The 21300-nt window shown below is 38.7% G+C and overlaps 1 protein-coding gene across 1 annotated transcript; it reads right to left on the bottom strand.

The window, feature by feature from the left end:
- Positions 1-371: 371 nt before the first annotated feature.
- LOC124289869 (mucin-3A-like) lies at positions 372-9781 on the bottom strand. Its single transcript, XM_046726545.1, has 4 exons — positions 9442-9781; positions 3021-3797; positions 1990-2397; positions 372-754 (listed from the first exon to the last, which is right to left on the bottom strand). The coding sequence occupies exons 1-4, from the start codon at positions 9779-9781 to the stop codon at positions 522-524; spliced, it is 1758 nt and encodes a 585-aa protein (XP_046582501.1). The 3' UTR covers positions 372-521.
- Between the last annotated feature and the right edge of the window lie 11519 nt (positions 9782-21300).

The following is a 21300-nucleotide window of genomic DNA, read 5'->3' as shown; positions in this document are numbered from 1 at the left end:
ATGTCTTCCTCTGGTATTAAATGTTTATTCACATAGGGGATATATTTTTCATTCAGTTGCAAAATATGCCATAGCAGGGATAACTGTGAGTGAGTGAGTGAGTATGGTTTTACGCCGCTTTTAGCTGTATTACGGCGGGGGACATCACGGCAGGGGCCATCAGAAATGGGCTTCACACATTGTACCCATGTGGGGAATCGAACCCGGTTCTTCCGCGTTACACTTTCACCACCAGGTTACCACGTCCCTGGATAGCTGTGTAAGCATTGTATGGAAACAGAACCCTTTAGAAAAAGACGACACATTGATTTCAGAAAGTTTTTGCTTTTGTTTCTGTTTCCGACTTTACACAAGAGATTCAACAAAGAATAAACTAGATGACATCTTTTGTCGTTGTACAGGTTATTAAGATCCCCTCCATTGTTTGACATACACGGCGAGCTGTATGAAAAGATAATGTGTAGTGGTGATACGAGTAGGACCTAATATATTTCATCTACTATGGCACTGGTGAAGACGACCTATGTTTCACAAAGAAAGGCCAAAGGATGGGTGCAAGCCACGGTCCGCATCTGAAAACTTTCAAATGGAGACGTGTACCCACAGCCCTGCGATGAAATCGGGTAGCCCGGTGCCCAGACGGTGATGCTGCCAACGGTGTTGCCACTGTTCCAGTAGAGTACATTGTCGGAGGGGTTTCGTTTCATGCCAGCATGCACAGAATTGTAGACAGAATTCCCCTTCGATCGATAATCTGAAATTACAGACCAATAGGTTACATGCTCAATGTGACTTTTATTCATTGGTTATTTGGTTTGGCACTCAGCAATATTCCAGCTTTTTGGCGGCTGTCAGTAAATAATCGAGTCTGAAGCAGACGATCCAGAGATCAACAGCATGAGCGTCGATCTCCGCAATTGGGATACGGTGACATGTCAACCAAGTCAGCGAACCTGACCCCCGATCCCGTTAGTCGCCTCTTACGACAAGCATGAGTTGCTGAACCAGTTCTAACCCGGATCTTCACAGGTCTAACCTTGTTCAAACATTGATTGTCATGAACCAGTTATGGTGGGAAAGGACAACTGCCATACGCCATAGAGAAACAAACATCGTGTTTGGAATGCTAGCCTGATTTAAAGATGATATCCTTGCATTCTCTGTTTTGATCAAGTGTTCTTCTGTCAATATGCCCTCGTTCTCCTGAGAAACAAAGTTATTGTAGGGCTGGGGAGTATCATAGGGATGATATGTAGAGATAAAAAATAAACAATCAGTATGTTTCTTAGCATTTGTGAAAAAATGATAGCCGATACAATTTCCTATTTTGATTTGACGTTACGTTCCCTTCTTTTCGGTAGATCAAATGCCGACGGAGGGTTAGAACAGGATTACCTCTATCAGCCTTGAAAACCTTTTCGCGAACACCTCGTATAATCTCTTTTTGACAATGATTAAAAAAAACAAGCACATGTTATTGTTGAAATCGTACTGTCAGCTCTGCTTTTTTGTGGCGTTGTCTTACGCTAAGAGAAATTATTTTGTTGATATCTATTTTGACATCATAGATATAAGAAGAAGGCATCACATTCTGGCTCTTGTTTGTTCGACGTTACATACAGATAAATTGAAGTGTTGCTACCAGAAATGGGCTTCATGCCTTGTGCCCATGTTGGGAATCGAACCCGGGTCTTCATTGTGACAAGCGAACGCTTTAACCACTGGGCTACCCTACCGCCCCGGTAACATCGAGTACACAAGAGCAACACGTCAATTTAGCTGTATGTAACGCCGACTAGGATATTGTATCGGCTATAATCTTTGTCACCAATACTCCAAATTTTGAAATGTCCTTTACATTTCTACCGTAACACTGTTTGAGAAATTCACTAAGACCTTGAATAATGTAAATCCTATCATCAGGATATAAATATCTTCTTGAATATTTTGAAAAACTTACAGTTTGACTTTACATAAGATTCCACATACCATCGAAAAAGTCCATGACGTCTTGCAGTCGCTGTGCAGAGTCCAGGGAGGCAAGATCCCCTCCATTGTTCTGACATACGACACGGGCCGCGTCCCAGGATAGGGTGTAGTGGTGGTACACGAAGGGAACAGGATCCGATACTGTGGCTGGGGCTTGTGTGGTTGTAGTGACGACCGATGTTTCACACAGAAAGGCCAAAAGATGGGTGCAAGCCACGGTCCGCATCTGGAAACTTTCAAATGGTGAAGTGTACCCACAGCCCTCCGATGAAATCGGGTAGCCCGGTGCCCAGACGGTGATGCTACCAACGGTGTTGCCACTGTTCCAGTAGAGTACATTGTCGGAGGGGCTTCGTTTCATGCCAGCATGCACAGAATTGTAGACAGAATTCCCCTTCGATCGATAATCTGAAATTACAGACCAATATGTGCCCTGCTCAACATATGATGTTGATTTTGTTCATTAAAACATTTAACCTTCTTGCATGGCTTTGTTGCATGGCTTTGTGCAGAGAACGATAGATTAACTCACGGATGATATAATCCTATTTAAAATTTATGAGTGACTGTTGATCTAACAAAGGGAAAAAGTATTTATAGTCTCCGTATTTGGAGAAACAATTATATGCTGATGGTTGGAATATTGTTGTAGAAAATTGGTCGTTGTGATCTAGGTTCCAAGGGAGTCCAGCAAAACAAGCACAGTGGATAGATAAATAACAACTGCAACAACAAGCAGAATCGATCTTACGATGTAGCCAAATACATGTGCATGTGTTATGAATCACTAACAAATTGTGATGACAATAATTGTTCGCATAAAGGTGATCGAATCCTGCTTCACCGGCATTTCCTAACCCAAAATGAAAAGACAAGAGAATTGTTTTTATCAGACATAACGTCTTGTCATTTGGTGCATGAAATTTGGAAAAAGCCTCCACCTAACTACAGTAACAGAATTTTAAAGCAAGAACGTGAATATTTTATCTCTGATCATCCATCATCATCACCTTACATAAGATTCCACATACCATCGAAAAAGTCCATGACGTCTTGCAGTCGCTGTGCAGAGTCCAGGGAGGCAAGATCCCCTCCATTGTTCTGACATACGACACGGGCCGCGTCCCAGGATAGGGTGTAGTGGTGGTACACGAAGGGAACAGGATCCGATGCAATGACAGAGGTTGTAGTTGTTGCTATCGGAGTTGTAGTGGTAGGGGTCGTAGTCGTAGTGGTAGTGGTAGTTGTAGTTGTAGTTGTAGTTGTAGTGGTAGTAGTAGTTGTAGTGGTAGTGGTAGTTATAGTTGTTGTAGGGGTCGTAGTGGTAGTTGTAGGGGTCGTAGTGGTAGTTGTAGTTGTAGGGGTCGTAGTTGTAGTTGTAGTGGTTGTGGTCGCAGTTGTAACTGTTTTGGTTGTAGTATCAGGTGTGGTAGTTATGGTGGTCGTGGTCGTGGTCGTGGTCGTCGTAGTGGACATTGATATATTTATTGAAGTGGACGTTGTGGGGGTTGTGGTTGTTATTGTTCTACCAGTAGTCGTAGTTGTCGGAGACGTAGTTGTTGGAGTAGGTGTAATGATTCTAATTAGGCTGGTAGTAACTGTTGCTGAGTTGGTTAGAGTTGTGAATTTAGTTGTTGATACGCTGTTTGCAGTTATAACCGAAGCTGTGGAGGTTGTAGTTGATTTGGTAACGGTTGTAGCAGTTGGGGTGGTAGTTGGGGTTGTAGCTGAAGATTGAGGAGTTGTAGTCAATGCAATGGTAGTTCCTGGTGTTGAAGAGGGCACTGGATAACCGCCAGGTGAGGTGCCTATGCCAGAAAGCAATGTAAAGAACAACATGGTTAAAGTTTGTACTTGTTACCATGACTGTATGTAACCACGCATGTAACTACGGTTTACTGATTTGATATTGATAAAGGACATAAGGATGACAATGGGCTTAACTTACCACCTGTATGTACTTTTTGTAACCACAGTTTAATCAGGTGATGAGACTACGGGTTACTGATTTGATACTGATAAAGGACATAAGGATGACAATGAACTTGATTCACCACCTGTATGTACCTTTGTAACCACAGTTTAATCAGGTGATGAGACTACGGGTTACTGATTTGATACTGATAAAGGACATAAGGATGACAATGAACTTGATTCACCACCTGTATGTACCTTTGTAACCACAGTTTAATCAGGTGATGAGACTACGGGTTACTGATTTGATACTGATAAAGGACATAAGGATGACAATGAACTTGATTCACCACCTGTATGTACCTTTGTAACCACAGTTTAATCAGGTGATGAGACTACGGGTTACTGATTTGATACTGATAAAGGACATAAGGATGACAATGAACTTGATTCACCACCTGTATGTACCTTTGTAACCACAGTTTAATCAGGTGATGAGACTACGGGTTACTGATTTGATACTGATAAAGGAAAGATGACATAAGGATGACAATGGGCTTTAATCAGGTGCTTGATTCACCACCTGTATGTACCTTTGTAACCACAGTTTAATCAGGTGATAAACATTAAAACATGGATGAGAGTGTAACGTGATTTACCAACCTACCACGTTGGGAAAAGAGGCTATATCGATCACTGTAGGCTAAGCAATGCACTGGGACCAGTCCAGTCCCTGGAGGCGGCGAACCTTTCAGTGTATTCAGTCATTCAAATCAGGTATAGTTCCCAAATCGTCTGGGTTAAAGTATTGTAAAACCATTGTCCTCCTTATGGGATACGTAAGTCCCAAAACATTCAAAGTAAATTTAAACATACTACTACCTTTAACCGTAGTGTATACGGTATATTAATTTATGGCTAGATTGTATGAACTTACTAACAGCTGAAGGGATGGTGTAAATCCAGTTAGGGTCCAAGTAACTGTACTGTAAGTCCCCATGGTCCATAGTATGGTGATCTACCTTCAGTTGTTGGCAATCTATAGCCTGTTTTTATAGTGTCGTGTCATCTATAGTTAAAATATTTTAGAATTAATAACTGGTTTTAGATTAATATCTGTAATAATCTAGTTATTTTACTGTCCTTCGTTGACAGGCTTTTATGATTTACCTTTAAATAATTATTATGAAGCTAGAACCTGATGTAGCCACGATATGACTGAAATACTGCCGATATGACTTAAAATTCTTAAGTCGCTCGCTCTCAAATCGTGTTGTCACTGGTAGTGAGTGAATTCCATACTACTGTACTACTGGTACCCTTGATATTGTTAACGATGGACATGTACTGGCAATTTATTTGCAGGACAGGACAGTCGTCAGTTATGGTGGATGGAAGTACGATTCCTCTGGACGACAATCATTTAAGATCGACCGTTGGTTCAAAATGGACTCTGCCTCTTCCTAATCGGTCAACCCTTACAAACACAACACTATGCCAGACGACCACTGTCATTGGATCCCGAACAATATCTTCTCGATTACTAAATAACAGCTCTTTTTTCACATCAGAAGCTAACGCCATCTTAACAGCTCTTAAATATATTAATAAACACCGTAAATATAAACAATATATCATCTTTTCGATTCTCTTTCGTGTCTTCAGGCTATTAAAAATCTTTCTTGTAAACATCCACTTTTATTAGAAATTATTGAATTGTACAATGAACTTGCTACTGGCCAATGCGACATCGCCTTTTGTTGGTTACCCAGCCACGTTGGCATTTCTGGGAATACAATGGCTGATCTTGCTGCCAAGGCAGCACTCAACAAATCTGTGACACCACTTCTTATTCCATACTCTGATTACAAAGCTAGCATTAGAACTTACATCCGTGATCTGATGCAGAAGAAGTGGGACACCCAAGTAGGTATTAATAAATTACATGAAATAAAACCTTACATTGGTTACACCTACTTGGGTTGTGAGTCCAGATTTGAAGAGGTCATCATACGACGATGTCGTATTGGCCAAACAAGATATACACATGAATATTTGCTTAAAGGGTTGAAGTATTGTAAAACCATTGTCCTCCTTATGGGATACGTAAGTCCAAAATTTCAAAGTCAATTTAAACATGCCAGGATTTTTAACCGTAGTGTATACGGTATTTTAATTTATGGCTAAGATTGTATGAATTACTAACAGCTGAAGGGATGGTGTAAATCCAGTTAGGGTCCAAGTAACTGTACTGTAAGTCCCCATGGTCCATAGTATGGTGATCTACCTTCAGTTGTTGGCGATCTATAGCCTGTTTTTATAGTGTCGTGTCATCTATAGTTAAAATATTTTAGAATTAATTACTGGTTTTAGATTAATATCTGTAATAATCTAGTTATTTTACTGTCCTACGTTGACAGGCTTTTATGATTTACCTTTAAATAATTATTATGAAGCTAGAACCTGATGTAGCCACGATATGACTGAAATACTGCCGATGTGACTTAAACTTCTTAACTCGCTCACTCTCAAATCGTTTTGTCACTGGTAGTGAGTGAATTCCACTCTATACTACTGTACTACTGGTACCCTTGATATTGTTAACGATGGACATGTACTGGCAATTTATTTGCAAGACAGGACAGTCGTCGATGCATTGCAGTTATGGTGGATGGCAGTACGATTCCTCTGGACGACAATCATTTAAGATCGACCGTTGGTTCAAAATGCTCCCAAAGAATTACTCTGCCTCTTCCTTATCGGTCAACCCTTACAAACACAACACTATGCCAGACGGCCACTGTCATTGGATCCAGAACAATATCTTCTCGATTACCAAATAACAGCACTATTTTCACAGCAGAAACTAACGCCATCTTAACAGCTCTCAAATATATTAATAAACACTGTAAACATAAACAATATATCATCTTTTTCGATTCTCTTTCGTGTCTTCAGGCTATTAAAAATCTTTCTTGTAAACATCCACTTTTATTAGAAATTATTGAATTGTACAATGAACTTGCTACTGGCCAATGCGACATCGTCTTTTGTTGGTTACCCAGCCACGTTGGCATTTCTGGGAATACAATGGCTGATCTTGCTGCCAAGGCAGCACTCAACAAATCTGTGACACCACTTCTTATTCCATACTCTGATTACAAAGCTAGCATTAGAACTTGCATCCGTGATCTGATGCAGAAGAAGTGGGACACCCAAGTAGGTATTAATAAATTACATGAAATAAAACCTTACATTGGTTACACCTACTTGGGTTGTGAGTCCAGATTTGAAGAGGTCATCATACGACGATGTCGTATTGGCCAAACAAGATATACACATGAATATTTGCTTAAAGGTGAGGATCCTCCGTTTTGTATCCCTTGTGATGAAAGAATCACGGTCAAGCATGTCCTGCTTGACTGTATTGAATATTCCATCACAAGGGATAACTATTTCAAAGCACGAACTATGAAGGATCTTTTTACTAATGTCAGTTCTCATTTAATTATTGCATTTTTAAAAGAATTAGATTTGTTAACTAATTTGTAAATAGATAAATATTTTATGATTGGAAGTTTAAATTAATACCTTAGATTGTTAGTGGCTGTATCCACAAGGGGGGTTGAAGTATTGTAAAATTATTGTCCTCCTGAGAGGGTACGTAAGTCCCAAAATTTTCAAAGTCAATTTAAACTTGCCAGGATTTTTAAACGTAGTATTCTTGTCATTTTAATTTTGGCTAACATTTCTTACAATCGCCAGCAGCTGAAGGGATGGTGTAAATCCAACTAGGGTCCATGCAGGTAGCAAAGGTACTGTAAGTCCCCATGGTCCTGGTATGGTGATCTACCTTCTGGTGTTGGCGATCTATAGCCTGTTTATACATTGTATTGTCCAAATAGTGCTATTAGTTTTAACTTTCCACACTAGTTTTAGTTGTAATTGTGATATTCTAGTTGTTTTACTGTCCTTCGTCGACAGGTTTTTATAACGTACATATATTCCATTTCAATGTCACATGTTCTCATTTCACTTTTTATTGTATAAATTGCTTTCGTCACGATATGGCCGATGTGACGTTAAATATTAACTCACTAACTAACTAACTAACTATGCCGGACGTTTTATCCTCCAGTCCTACTGAATGCGTAACCTGACTTATTACTGAAGACAAACATATTACCCTGCCTCGGGTTAAACCTGTCTGAAGACCCATCGTAAAAGTTTACACCCCGGATGCCAGTATTGATTTTTTTTTTCTGACGCAGATTCTTTGGTCATGAAAAGCTAATTATAACGCTGTGCGAGAATTGCGTTCGCGCGGCACTTGGGACGGTGTAAATTCAAGTGCAAATTCAGACGGTTTGAAAATATAGACACTGCTAAGTGTTGCGCAAAATGTTATTGGGCGTTCAGCAACTGTAATTTCTCAGCTTTCACCGAAAAAAGGTACTGTGCAATGTTCATAATTTGACATCTTTACGGTAACTGTGAACGGGCAAAATACTGGCTGATATTTGTACAACATAAAAATATGTGAAATGGTTTTGTATGCTTATGCATAACATCATACATTTAATATTATAAAATTGGTTGCCATCAAGGACGAAAATTCAGTAATCAGACTGTCGGATAACTAACGCTCGGGGCTTGTGCAACTGCTACAACGGATTTCCTGCATTAAGATCAAGACAGTTTATTGTTAATAAGACCTCCGGTCCGTACACATGGTATTATACTCTATATAATGGTAGCCAAATGCAAATAGTGAAAAGCGTCATAACATTGTGTAATAAGATGCCAGAAGAAGAACTCTTTCTTCATGTCAACGAATGCGTTAAAAATGGGACTAATTCTACATCAACAGATTCATCTTCTGATGATAAAAATCTGATAAATGTTTCCCCAGTATGGTGGCACAAATATGTCTGTGGAACATACTCCTTTCTTAAATCGTCATGTGCATCACATACAAACAACAGATGATATTCGTCTTCGATATCCGTCATAGAAACAGAACAAAATCTTAAATGTTTTGGCCAGTGATTGTTTTTATCCGTATTAATAATTATATCTGTCAAAACAAGTCTGACTCTTATAACTGTAGTTCTATGTTTCTTGCTTGTAATGTTTCGTAAATATCTCCCAGGTTCAATAATTGTTTTAAAGGATCTATATACATCAAATCTAGGACTAAGGGCATTCATCGCGTCAGTAGTAACCGAGCTTGGTTTCCGCTCTCGATTCCGCTGAGTTCTGCACGGTGACTGGCGCAACGTTGGCGCAGCGCATAGGCCATAATGAACCAGTACAAGATCAGCGCCACAATAACCGATAGTACACTCGCGCCCCCAAGCGGATTAGTGTGGCGGCGAACCCCATTCTGACGAAACATACAACAGCTCTTTGACGAGATTCGTTCATAAAATGCCACTCGTTACCAGCACCTAGGAAAAGTCACACGTATGATTTCTTCTTGAAATACACATTTATCGAAAATACACATTTAAGAATGTATATGGACAAACCATTTACCAGATTGTACGTTCCTTTTGTAGTAAACAGAACCCGAGGCTGCAGAAGCAGTTGCCGTCCATGTAAGAACGTTGCTGTGCCCGATGCAGCTCCCAGTGACAGTGTTGTAGAAAAAAGACCCACAAGACTCGTCCGCCAAACACATCAGGGTGCACCGACTTATACCTCTGACGTTCCCTCGAACCCACAAAGCAGAATCCATGACAATATAATTTTCCAGGGATGGTATTGCTTGAAAGTGACCCTGTCGATAATCGCTTCCATGTGTAACCAACACCAGATACATTTGAAAGAAGATTAAAGCTCTGGGCAAAGGACCTCTTGGTAGTACCAACTTCATGGTTTGTGTATCCAACAGTTGTGGCAGTTGCAAGCAAGGGAATGTCTATTACATAAACAAACGCACCACTGCACTATTGAACACTGTGTCGTCTCAGGTGGATCAGTACAAAAAGAGGGTTGGTAAGTTGTCAGTAACAAGTATGGTTCCACGCTACTATAATTGCGTAAAAGAAAATTGTTTTTTAGTTTAGTGTCGTGGAATTATTTTAAGGATGTCTTTTATATATGGACATGTAATACTGTGTATATATATATATATATATATATATATATATATATATATATATATATATATATATATATATATATATATTGAATAGATAAATAAAAACAATGCCTTTTTCTCCAACATTATTCGTTCTTTACTCTTCAGGGAGATTGTAGCGGTGAATATATACATTTTCTGTCAACTACACTTCGTTTCGATCCGTGAGTAGACACAATAATATATATGACACCACGTCTCGTGTCAAAACACGTGGGACTCTCGCACTTCCCTTCACACGGTTAGCGGTAGATCAAAGCTTCGTGCGGATAGGTGAGTCAATTTTGTGTTGATTTAGCCGGTTTGTTTGTAAAATGTACCGTCCGGAAACGGAAACCGAATATCCGTTATAGACAGTCACTTTTATAACGTAAGAGAAAGGTTTTTTCTAAAAATTGACCGGGAGGCGAGGTTTCCGGATATCTGGTGTCCGGGTATCCGAGGTCTCACTGTATATATTATACATACATACATACATACATACATACATACATACATACATACATACATACATACATACATACACATACATACATACATACATACATACATACATACATACATACATACTATGATATGATATGATATGATATGATATGATATAATATAATATAATATAATATAATATAATATAATATAATATAATATAATATAATATAATATAATATATATAATATAATATAATATAATATTTATATATATATTTATGTATGTGTGTATATATATATCTATATCTATGTATGTATGTGTGCGTGCGTGCGTGCATGCGTGTGTGTGACTATCATCTTGGTCTCTACACTCCTGGCCATTGTTTGCAATTATGCAAAATTAAAATATGATGTGGGAAACTGGTTCACCGAATGCAGTGATTCCTTTCATCATTTCTCATGATGATATGTCCCGTGGGCGTCCAGGTTACAATTTATCTTCAGCAACCCACGCTTGATTCAGGATGCAACTTACGGGATTTGAGTTGTCCAGGAAAACATCACTACATACATTACATACAAACATGAAATTTTTAACTGTAATGATTTGTTTGATAAGGATCTATTTCTTTGTTCATGAAATCAAACGTTTATAAAAACTATACTTATGGGATATATAATGAGTTTCACCATCTTCACCAAGTTTGTGTCCCGAGTGGAATGTTTTATCGGTATCTTCTCATTATGGCTACTCCCATTTTGTTTACTCATGAACATAAACATATAATGGAGCACCCCTACACTTAATAATGTACTGTACCTGTAAAGCTGATTACTCCCAGTTTGTCTACTCTTTGAAATAAACCTACTAGGGAGACTCCCGGGGACTACCCGTGTTTGAATCATTAGAAACTAAGTGCATCAGGGATTTTGTGATCATTTATTGTTTGTTTTGATATTTGGAGATAACTACTCTACTCTGAATAAAACTATTCATACGTATAGTAGAGGTTGTTTGTTTTGGAAATTGGACGTCGTCCCTCCACATTAGAACCCAAGCTAAGATAATCCCTCTACTCTGATTGAAAAGGTACAGGTAATCGTCATACTTTGGTTCCTCTTCGCAGTTTTTCAGTTATAGGGATACAGCATTAAAATGTTTTAACTGTCACATTTATCAACAAGTATATAAGACCCAGTCACAGAGATTTTGGGTTATCTATGGCTGGTGTTCGGCGAGCAGAGTTTGTTGCACCTCAGAGAGGAGCCTGACAAGTGCTGCATGCAGGATTTCGGTATAAGGTGAACAAGACTGGTAATGTGGCTGATTACTGTAAGCGTGTTGTTCCAAGACGTAGAAGCAATTTGTCAACAACTGGAGATTTTACCAGAACAGTTACAGGAGAGCACAATCTCGGAGCGACAATCCAGCCATAGTTAGACTCATGAGCACACTAAGAAGAAGAGTCAGGGATGAGTCAACTCCAGTGCCTCCGATCTACAATGAAGAGTTCCGCCAACTGCCTGTTGATGATGCACTCAAGGGCATCGAGACAATGAATAGGAGGAGGACTGCCCAACTGTACAATAGAGCTCCTGCACCACCCTTGAAAAGGAATTAGCTGAATAAATATTGTATGAATCTTGCATAGCTATAATTGTTTTGATATATATTATTATGGTGGAACAGTCTACCTGACGGAGAGGAGAGAGCTAGTAATTAAAAACCATTTGACTGGAACAGATTGTGAATTGGACGGGTAGTAAAACGGGGAGTAGTAATAATGGGAGTGAACCGTTTTATCTGCCGCATGCTCCAACAACAGTGATTTATAGATATAGAAAAGAAACACAACCAGGTGTGGGACGAAACTAAAACAAACTGATCATCTGAAATCATGGTTTATAATGTACTCTGAAAAACTAAAAACAACAACTTGACACTGATAAATTTCAACATTTTTCTTTTCTGTTTAGTGAAATAAATTGACAAGTACATTAAACAGTACCAAACAGTGTGAATGCTTTCATTTCGGGAACGTTGTAGCCTATCAATATGAAAAACACGAAATGCACGTGTGAAAAGCAAATTCATGAGGTCATTCGGTGCATGTTTGGTTAATGAATGTGAGCTGGAAAAACAAACTCAACTTTTTATTTTAATCTTTGTTTGGAATGACACGCCTTTTAAATCAAGAACGTCAACGTGCTATGGGGATGCTGGATGCTGGATGCTGGATGCTGGTCAGTCTGTGGTTGCTGTTGCAAGAGCATTTGATTGCTCACGACAAACAATCTTTAAATCTTCCGATGAGGTGAAGTGAGGTGAAATTGGGTTTTACGTTGTACTTGAGAAAATTTCGCTCATATGACGACGTTCTTCGGATGAGAGTGAATCAAACCGGAACTGTTGCCGACCGCCCGAGGCCGGGAGCGTCACGTGTGACGTCACTCCGGGAAGATCAAACAATACGATACGTCATCTTCGGAACAGATTTGCTACTGCAACTTCCACAAGTAGGGAGATGTTTGGTAGAAGGATAACTGCACAAACTGTCGGAAATCGCTTGCGTGACCCTGGACTTCGCACCCAAAGACCACATAAGGGACCAATTTTAACGCCTCTTCATCACCGCAACCGACTGGTGTGGGCCACAAGACACATAAGGTTCAATCTAAGACGGTAGAATTCGGTTGTCTTCAGCGACGAATCTCGATTCACATTGAGATTTGCCGACGGCAGGGCCCGAGTGTACCGCAGGCGAGGCGAACGTCACGCTCAAGCCGATCCCATTGGTGATGTATCGGGCTCAAATCTAACGATTTAAGGGTCATGGGAGGTGCCGTACATTGTGGTTCCGTACGAAACCTGCTATTGCTTAGCTTTGTCTTACTGAATGATGACTTCGGCTTGGTTCACAGTTTACGAGGTCTCACAAAAACGTGGGAGCGTTACATTGTTTTTCACTTGCACTAAGACATGTATCCTCCACTCACCGATTACCCTGGCCTCCTGCAGTTGCCTCTTTATCATTTGCCGACCCGTGAAGATCCGGGTTAGAACTGATCTTCAGTATCTCATGATTATCGTAAGAGGCGACTAACGGGATCGGGTGGTCAGGCTCGCTGGCTTGGTTAACACATGTCATCGTATCCCAATTGTGTGGATCGATGCTCAAGCTGTTGATCACTGGCTTGTATGGTCTAGACTCGATTATGTACAGACCGCTGCCATATAACTGGAATATTGCTGAGTGCGGCGTACAACTAAACTCACTCACTCATTTGCCAAAGGAGACGTTAGATGTTGGTTGTGACTCTTTTACAAATGGAAAAGCTTCAAGAATATGTTTATACTAACAGGGATTAAACTGTGCTGTTTTAGATGCTTTAAGATTACTCGGAACCAAGAAGTTTAATTCAAACTACAGGTACACCCTGATCTGATAACGTTCATTAAAATTTCAAGCAATCAGTTCTCTACCATTGATTTTCCCACCTGAACTGGGAATATAGGAGGCCATCGAGACAACTTATCTATTTCGTATTTAGATTTATGCTTCAAGATTCAGAGTGACAAGAAGCTCTCCATAAGACTGTATCACAAAAGGGATGACGTCTAGTTTCCAATAGTAATTGTGCCCTAAATGTCGAGCACCATCTCTGTCCTGCCTTTAGAACTAGTATATACAACGTTTGGGGTACAAATTGAACTTGCTCAAGGTTTTTACCAGATGTTGTTTGAAGTTTACAACATTCAAGGGCTGGGTAAAGGTTTCCAAAACATTTTGTGTTGAACATGTTGAGGACGTTTTCAAGTTTGACGCATCAGTGACACAGATGATGTCTGATACAATTCCCAGATTTGACTTGTATCATATGCTCCCTTGTATCTTCGGGGAAATAGATGACTTACTGTCATGACGGATGCTTATCATAAACACATGTTCATGATATAGCCAGAAGCCTATAATTGATTTTGCTTTAAGCAGAGATTTCTTATGGATGTTGAAAGTGTGTGGTCGTGCTCTACAACCAAAATGATATCAGATGTCCATGTCACAATCTCGCGACACGGGCATCTTGACATACATGGTTGTACTTGACTCAATACCCAGTTACAATACCTTTCACTGAATTGTCTTAACATTCCAGACCAGTAACAGAAAAACTGAAATACATGTCTCCCATATAACGGTAGTACATTTGTCAAATCTTCACCCACACATATATGCACGTTAAATGACCAACGCCAAATGTTCTCTCCTCATACAAACCAAAGTGAGCTCTGAGGTCGTTAACATCACAACGATTAACGAGGCTAACTAAGTGTTTCGTTGAAAGTGGAACATGCATTCCAAAGTCACTTTGACACATATGAGGAAACTTTTATAATTCATATTCTTTTTCTCAGTGATATTTACTTTTAACACACGTCATATGAACAATATTACCGTGGTGTATGTGCGGCTGTTTGTACTAGTCCAGACTTCAGCTGGTTTTATAGTGCTAGCCCATTGAGATACCATGCCGCAGTGAAGCATGAATACCCTACTCAGACACATTATACTGACTCCGAGCCGACCAGTCCTTGTTGTACCCATTAATGCCGAGCGCCAGGCAGGGACCAACAAGTACCATATTTTATTTTTGGTATGACGCGGCCGGGGATCGAACCCGCGACCTTCTGCTCTCCATGCAAGTTCATAGGGTCACAGCATGAAGTCATAGGGACACGTCTTTTGTAATGTATACCCATTCAAGCATAGCGCACCACATAACACACTGTAGAAAAGAAAACCCTTGGTAAGTGTGAATGGGTCTTGTTTAATGCCCTGTTTAATTTTTCCCCGTCAGACCACGACGAGTCAGCTTTAAGTTGTATCTGAGGGTCATCGGCGGGTAGAACTTCAGTGAAACCCTTGAGAATGTTGCTGGTGCTGACATACCAAATAACTATCCGGGATTCGAAATCAAAGCATAACACTCTGTAGACAAGAAACTTGTTTGTTTCGTGGTCCAACTAAGGGAACAACTTATCCACTCACAAGAACAGAAGGTATAAGATGGACACTTCTTCTACAATTTGCAATATAGTAGATGAAAAACAGACGAAATACAAGGCTATACTGACTTTATTTTCTTCAAACACTGATAAATGCAATATATGGGTAGATGTTACTGTGATGTCACTGTGGTCATATATCTGCAGTATGATAAGCCGAAGTGTACAATACACCGTGTATATCACAATAATCTTCTCTCAAAAGAGCAGTAGGGATTAATATGCATCTGAATGATGTTTTAATCCTCTTTAGTTTTATTCTGGTAACTATTTGTGTTCAGTCACTGACTGTTTTGATGGACGACACTGATTTGGTCGATAATGGAATTCCTCCCGCATGAGGTTCAGAAATAAGGGAAGAAATAAGCTTATGCCCCTTTTGTCAGAACTATAACTTATACCAACTTGTTCAAACACTATTATCACACAAGCAAATACAACATTAAGCATACATCCATTTAGCTGCTGATTCCAATCAGGGAAAGACATTGTTTCAAAATTAATTAGAGCAACATATCTACTCACTGAACTGAGCTGAAAAGAACTGAACTTTATTACAACTCAGGCCGCACACACTGGCATATGAGGTTACATATTTTAACTCTTGCATTTATAAGGTGAGAACAAATAAATACGTAATGGAATTCATCGCCAATGTCATTACCATTACAAAGTTTACATATTCTATCACGTTTTGGAATATTGCTCCAGCGGCCTGTTTCAATGGGTAAGTTATGAGTTGCTGTTTTATAGCGTAACAATGCCCTTGAGCACTTATCATATAAAATATCCAAATATTTACTTAACCTTAAATCTACGTTTGATAAGGAGCTATATAAGATACCTTTTGATGAATGTTCTACCGCAGACAACCACACATACTTATGCGCATCTTCTAGTTTACATTTAATTGTAATTTTTAGTTTATTCAAAATTTCAAAATTTTGGGAATTCCAGATATATTTCGTCAAAATGTGTTTAATACTCATTATCCATTTATGCTTACTTTTTCCAAAATGTGTGTCGCTAAAACGTAATTTCAAGATGAGTAAGGATGATTTGGAAGATTTACCTGTTAAAAGTCGACCCCTAAAAAAAGAAATAATTCTCAATTTTATATCAATTGCAAACTCCACATACCACATAAACTTTGGGGTGCTTTTTCTTAACAGTGCTAATTGTTTAAGAAAGTTTAAAATTAATGTACTTTTTCCAATAATGATGTATTTTCAAATCCCCAAACCTCACAACCATAAAGACGAATCGGCAACCCCATGGAATCAAATAAACGTTATTGTAATTCGTATGCTAGATGCAGTTTCCGGCCTTTTCTAAAAACAAGATACATTGCTTTTGTGGCTTTTTCAACAGCTGTTTCTTTTCTTAACGTAAATCTCCCGTATTTTTTAAAAACTACGCATAATCTTTCTTCGAACCACCAAATATTAAAACTTTTGTTTTAGAAATATTGACATTACGTTTCCATGTCGAACAAATGGCATGAAAAGATTATGGGGATTGAAGCCAAGAGAACTGCATCATCTGCATATAATAATACAAACATTTTGATGATATCTTCTAATATATCATTAAAATCTACAGGCTTAAGCTCCACACCTTTACAAAAATCTTTATCAAAAGACATTTCAATATCATTCATAAAAATAGCAAATAGAGTGGGTGATAAATTCTGTCCTTGGCGTACGCTTTAGCCAAAGTCACACGCGCCAAACGTTATCAAAGGCTTTTTGGAAATCCACAAATGCACATTATACTTTCTTTTTTCCGCACTTGAGAAGGTTAAACAATGTGAAGATGTGATCGACTGTAGAATAACCTTTTCTAAAGCCGGCCTGAGCCTCTGATAAAATTTCATTATTTTATAAATATAAATTCAGTTGATTACTTGATAAAGAAATTAAAAGTTTGCCAAAGCAGCTTAATAGAGTAATTGGGCGGTAAACAGTACACGCTGAACTGCGTTATTAAAATAATGGTATTGTTATTGCCACATACAACACCCTTATTATCTGCGAATTGTTCACACTGTTCACGACTATTCACACTGGTGCATTTGCCCCTAAAATGTTGAAGCGTTTTGTACTCAGCAATATTCCAGCTATATGGTGGCGTTCCGTGAATAATCGAGCCGGGACTCGAGAATCAACATCATGAGCATCTCTCTACGCAACTGAGATACGATGACATGTGTCACGCAGATCAGCGACACTGACCACCCTTAATCGCCTCTTATGACTGAAGACCAATTCTGACCCGGATCTTCACGGGTAAATATTGAAGCGACGGATCATTGTCAAGCAATACAAGGAGGACACCCGCAGAAGAGACAGCATGTTCTGTCCCTGCTGGTGCCGACAGTTAGTGGCTCTGCTCCACCAAATCGGAATCAGTCTCAAAGCCAACAGTTTTCACAGCAGTGTTCCGTGCAGATGGAGACATCTGGCAGCTGTGACTGGATCATCTTGTATTTACATTGATCAAGTAATTGAAAATGTTTATCAATATTAACAAAAAAATAATGTTTCCATAGTGACCTGTGAGGAATGCGACAACAAATATATAGAAACAGGTGACATTTGGTGCTCGAAAGAGCAACTGACTAAGCCTGTCAATATTTTGTGTTTATATTTCTGCTTTGATATCACACACATAATTTTAAGAATATAACGGTGCTATGCAAATCTATGGACAAAGTAGGTTTTGCTATCGGAGGAGGTACCAAAAAGGCAGGACATGCTCGCCTGATATTATCACTGATTTTCAGTATAATTTCCTTATAATGATCACCTCGATATTGCCTTTACTAAGACATATGATTGGAGAGATATCCCTTGTGACAGTACAACACTCAGCATTGAAGATATGAAGCATCAATCTGATCTACACGATGCACTAAGAGGCGAAAATCATACAAAGAGTACTGATATCAAACGTGGTAGTATATACAGCTATTTTTCTAGTATATAGGTGTTTCTGTGCATACTGGCCAATGCCTTGGAAACGCACCTGATAAAAAGTATAATATTTTAGATTTTGTAGTTTCAAGAAAAAGTGTAATAAACAATTGCCATTTTATATCTGTTTGGTGAACATAAACCATATTTTCGAGTCGTGTTTTTTTCCAATATATAAAATACACATTTTCTTCTTCCCAAAACCAGATGAGTGTGATTTAAGCGGGTATCTGACAGAGAAACCTTCCTTCCCATGTACAAAAGTAGCTTTTATATGTATACCCAGAGAAAGGGGACATATATCCGCAATCATGGCTACTTTGTGGATACCCCGAGGACCATATGTCGCCTCCGTCAATGATGGCACCGTTAGTCCAGTAGAGTTGTCCGTCAGCGCTTTTTCGGGTGATTCCCACCCACACACTGTTGGCCAGGGTGAGTCCTCTCTGTTTCCTCTCTTTAAAATAGGAAAGAGAGCAATTTATAATTAACGTCTATACGTAAGTAGTCATCTTGTAAGTAAACGGCAAGGATGGCAACCAGAGATGGCAACCTGATGTGACAATCAACCACGTCAAGAATATATCTGGCACTGTACAGTATTACATGTGTAAAAAAATCCACAAAATAATCCACAACTAACGCAAATAACCCTCCAACACGTTTCCATTAATTTATTGATTTCTATGCATAGGTACTAGACATGCACCGCACGCATATGCATATACTAGGTCATTGCAACTCAGGTCTCTAAGAGAGCATTTGCTGTGGATACGGACACTATTTCTCGTGATATTTTGTACATGGTGAATCAAGCTATTCCAATACAAAGATCAACACTGTAACCGGATACGTTTTGGTAGTAAAACAATTTATATGAAATGATGACATCGTTTTGCATGAGAAAGCATGCAATAACGAATTGGATGGCTCTATGCGAGAAAGCATGTGATAGCGGATTGTAAATTAGTTTAGATTACCATCCTATGTATGTAGATGTAGTTTTACTAATTTTGTACCTTTATTAACAGAGTACTAGCCATATGTTAAATTGTAATGAAAATATTAAACATTTTAGTTGACGTCATGGCTTATTTTATGTATTATTGCGAGGTCGGAGAAAGACGACAATGGTATGTTGATTAGTACTAATATTTATCATCCAAAACTGTGTTCCACAGGAGATATTGCTTGTGTGAGATCAAACGATATCTCCTAGGGGATATCGCTTTGACAGTAGATTTTGTACAATGCCCTGACAATGCTATGACGTCATGAACTTGATGACGTAACAATGCTAAAACATCGCTTCACTGCAAGCCTAATGGCAGTACTGCGTTCAGAGATGTACATTTTTCATTGAAAACTAATGAAGCGTGATTTTGGATGATAAATAGAATCTCACCCTTGTGTCTTCTGATATCAAATATACCAACACTCGTTGATAAAAGTTAAAATATCCTCGGCAAGCCTCGGATATTTGTAACTTTATCAACTCGTGTTGATATAATTGATATCAGAAGACACTTGGGTGAGATTCTCTATATCTCAATTAATTTCCATTAATTGTATGAAAGGTCTGTCAGAATTTAACGTTGTTTCGACAGAACATAAACTGACTAATACCATTTACGTGAATTATTGTCTTGAGTAGATACACTACATGTATTTGACGGTATGACCGTGTACTTTAAAGCACACGAATATAGTGTTTAGGATAACACTCTCTTTTATAATTATGTGGCTATTTCTGTTCATAAGGATACAATGAATGATGCAAAAGTATATGAATTTATCATATTATTGAAAACAAGGAGGGTTAAGCGGAAAACGCACCTGACCAATCATTATGCATCATTGTTTTGTCTGTTTATGTAAAGGTGTGGTGTGTGTGTGTGTGTGTGTGTGTTTGTTTGTTTGTTACTACTCCACGTGAAGTGCCACAAGTTAACCATGGCCGTTGTTTGTGGCTGTTTATATATAAGTGTATGTACAAATCTGAGCATTCATACATTTCGTACATAATTCAAATGACACGTAAATCTTACTTGGTAAATAGTTATTGCTAGGTTTATTTAGAGATGTCCAATGGGTTCGACAGCAGCATTGACAGAATTTAACGCTCACATCGATAAACGCGCAACATGAATAGAAATAGAATTCAACATATTTGAAAATGAATACACCTGATTAAATACAGGGTAAAGCAAAGGTGAATAATGTAATGACAAAGTTGTGTCCATTGTTTAATAGGTAAACATGTAGTTGAACATTCATTTACCATTGTCCTTGTAGGCCGCTCATGTTACACCATAGCAACGCCGCGTCACGGTGTTTGTGACCGTTACATTGTGACGTCATTATAAAGTTACATCACGGTAAAATCTGTAACTGTAATCACTACCTGATGATAAATTTGAAATGCGCAGGAGGGAAATTCGTGTTGTGTCATTATTTTGCGGATTTCTTTTTGTACTTTTAATAATTTTTGGCTGGTATGTAGCAAGATATAGTTAAAGGCATCTAATCTTGGATAGTATATATACTCTTTAAAAAGTAGGGGAACTTCATATTTAATTTACGATTGAGAGATATATCGGATAAATCATTGTTGATATGATGAAAATGAATGTTTTCAGAGTGCATCACCACTTGCACTTCCTTATGACCATAGTTGTTTGAACAGAAATCGTTCTTGAAAGATGATTGGTGTATGAAGTGATATTTGCATGGGTACGACTTTCATTCAGTAGTGTGTGATTCCACCACGAAGGGTCAGGCATT

This window comes from Haliotis rubra, unplaced genomic scaffold (assembly GCF_003918875.1).
Source record: "Haliotis rubra isolate DU_JTF1 unplaced genomic scaffold, ASM391887v1 Scf45, whole genome shotgun sequence".
Classification (NCBI taxonomy): Eukaryota; Metazoa; Mollusca; class Gastropoda; order Lepetellida; family Haliotidae; genus Haliotis; species Haliotis rubra.
The sequence above is the reverse complement of the archived record's forward strand: the minus strand, read 5'-3'. Positions and strand labels throughout refer to the sequence as shown.

Bases quoted from the DNA above. Each gene is read 5' to 3' on its own strand.
- LOC124289869 (XM_046726545.1), bottom strand. From the start codon at position 9,781: ATGAAGTTGGTACTACCAAGAGGTCCTTTGCCCAGAGCTTTAATCTTC. The intron at 3,798-9,441 runs GTAAATGGTTTG...TTTCTGGCATAG, and splicing joins CAAAAGGAACGTACAATCTG to GCACCTCACCTGGCGGTTAT. The intron at 2,398-3,020 runs GTATGTGGAATC...CTGTAATTTCAG, and splicing joins CGTCATGGACTTTTTCGATG to ATTATCGATCGAAGGGGAAT.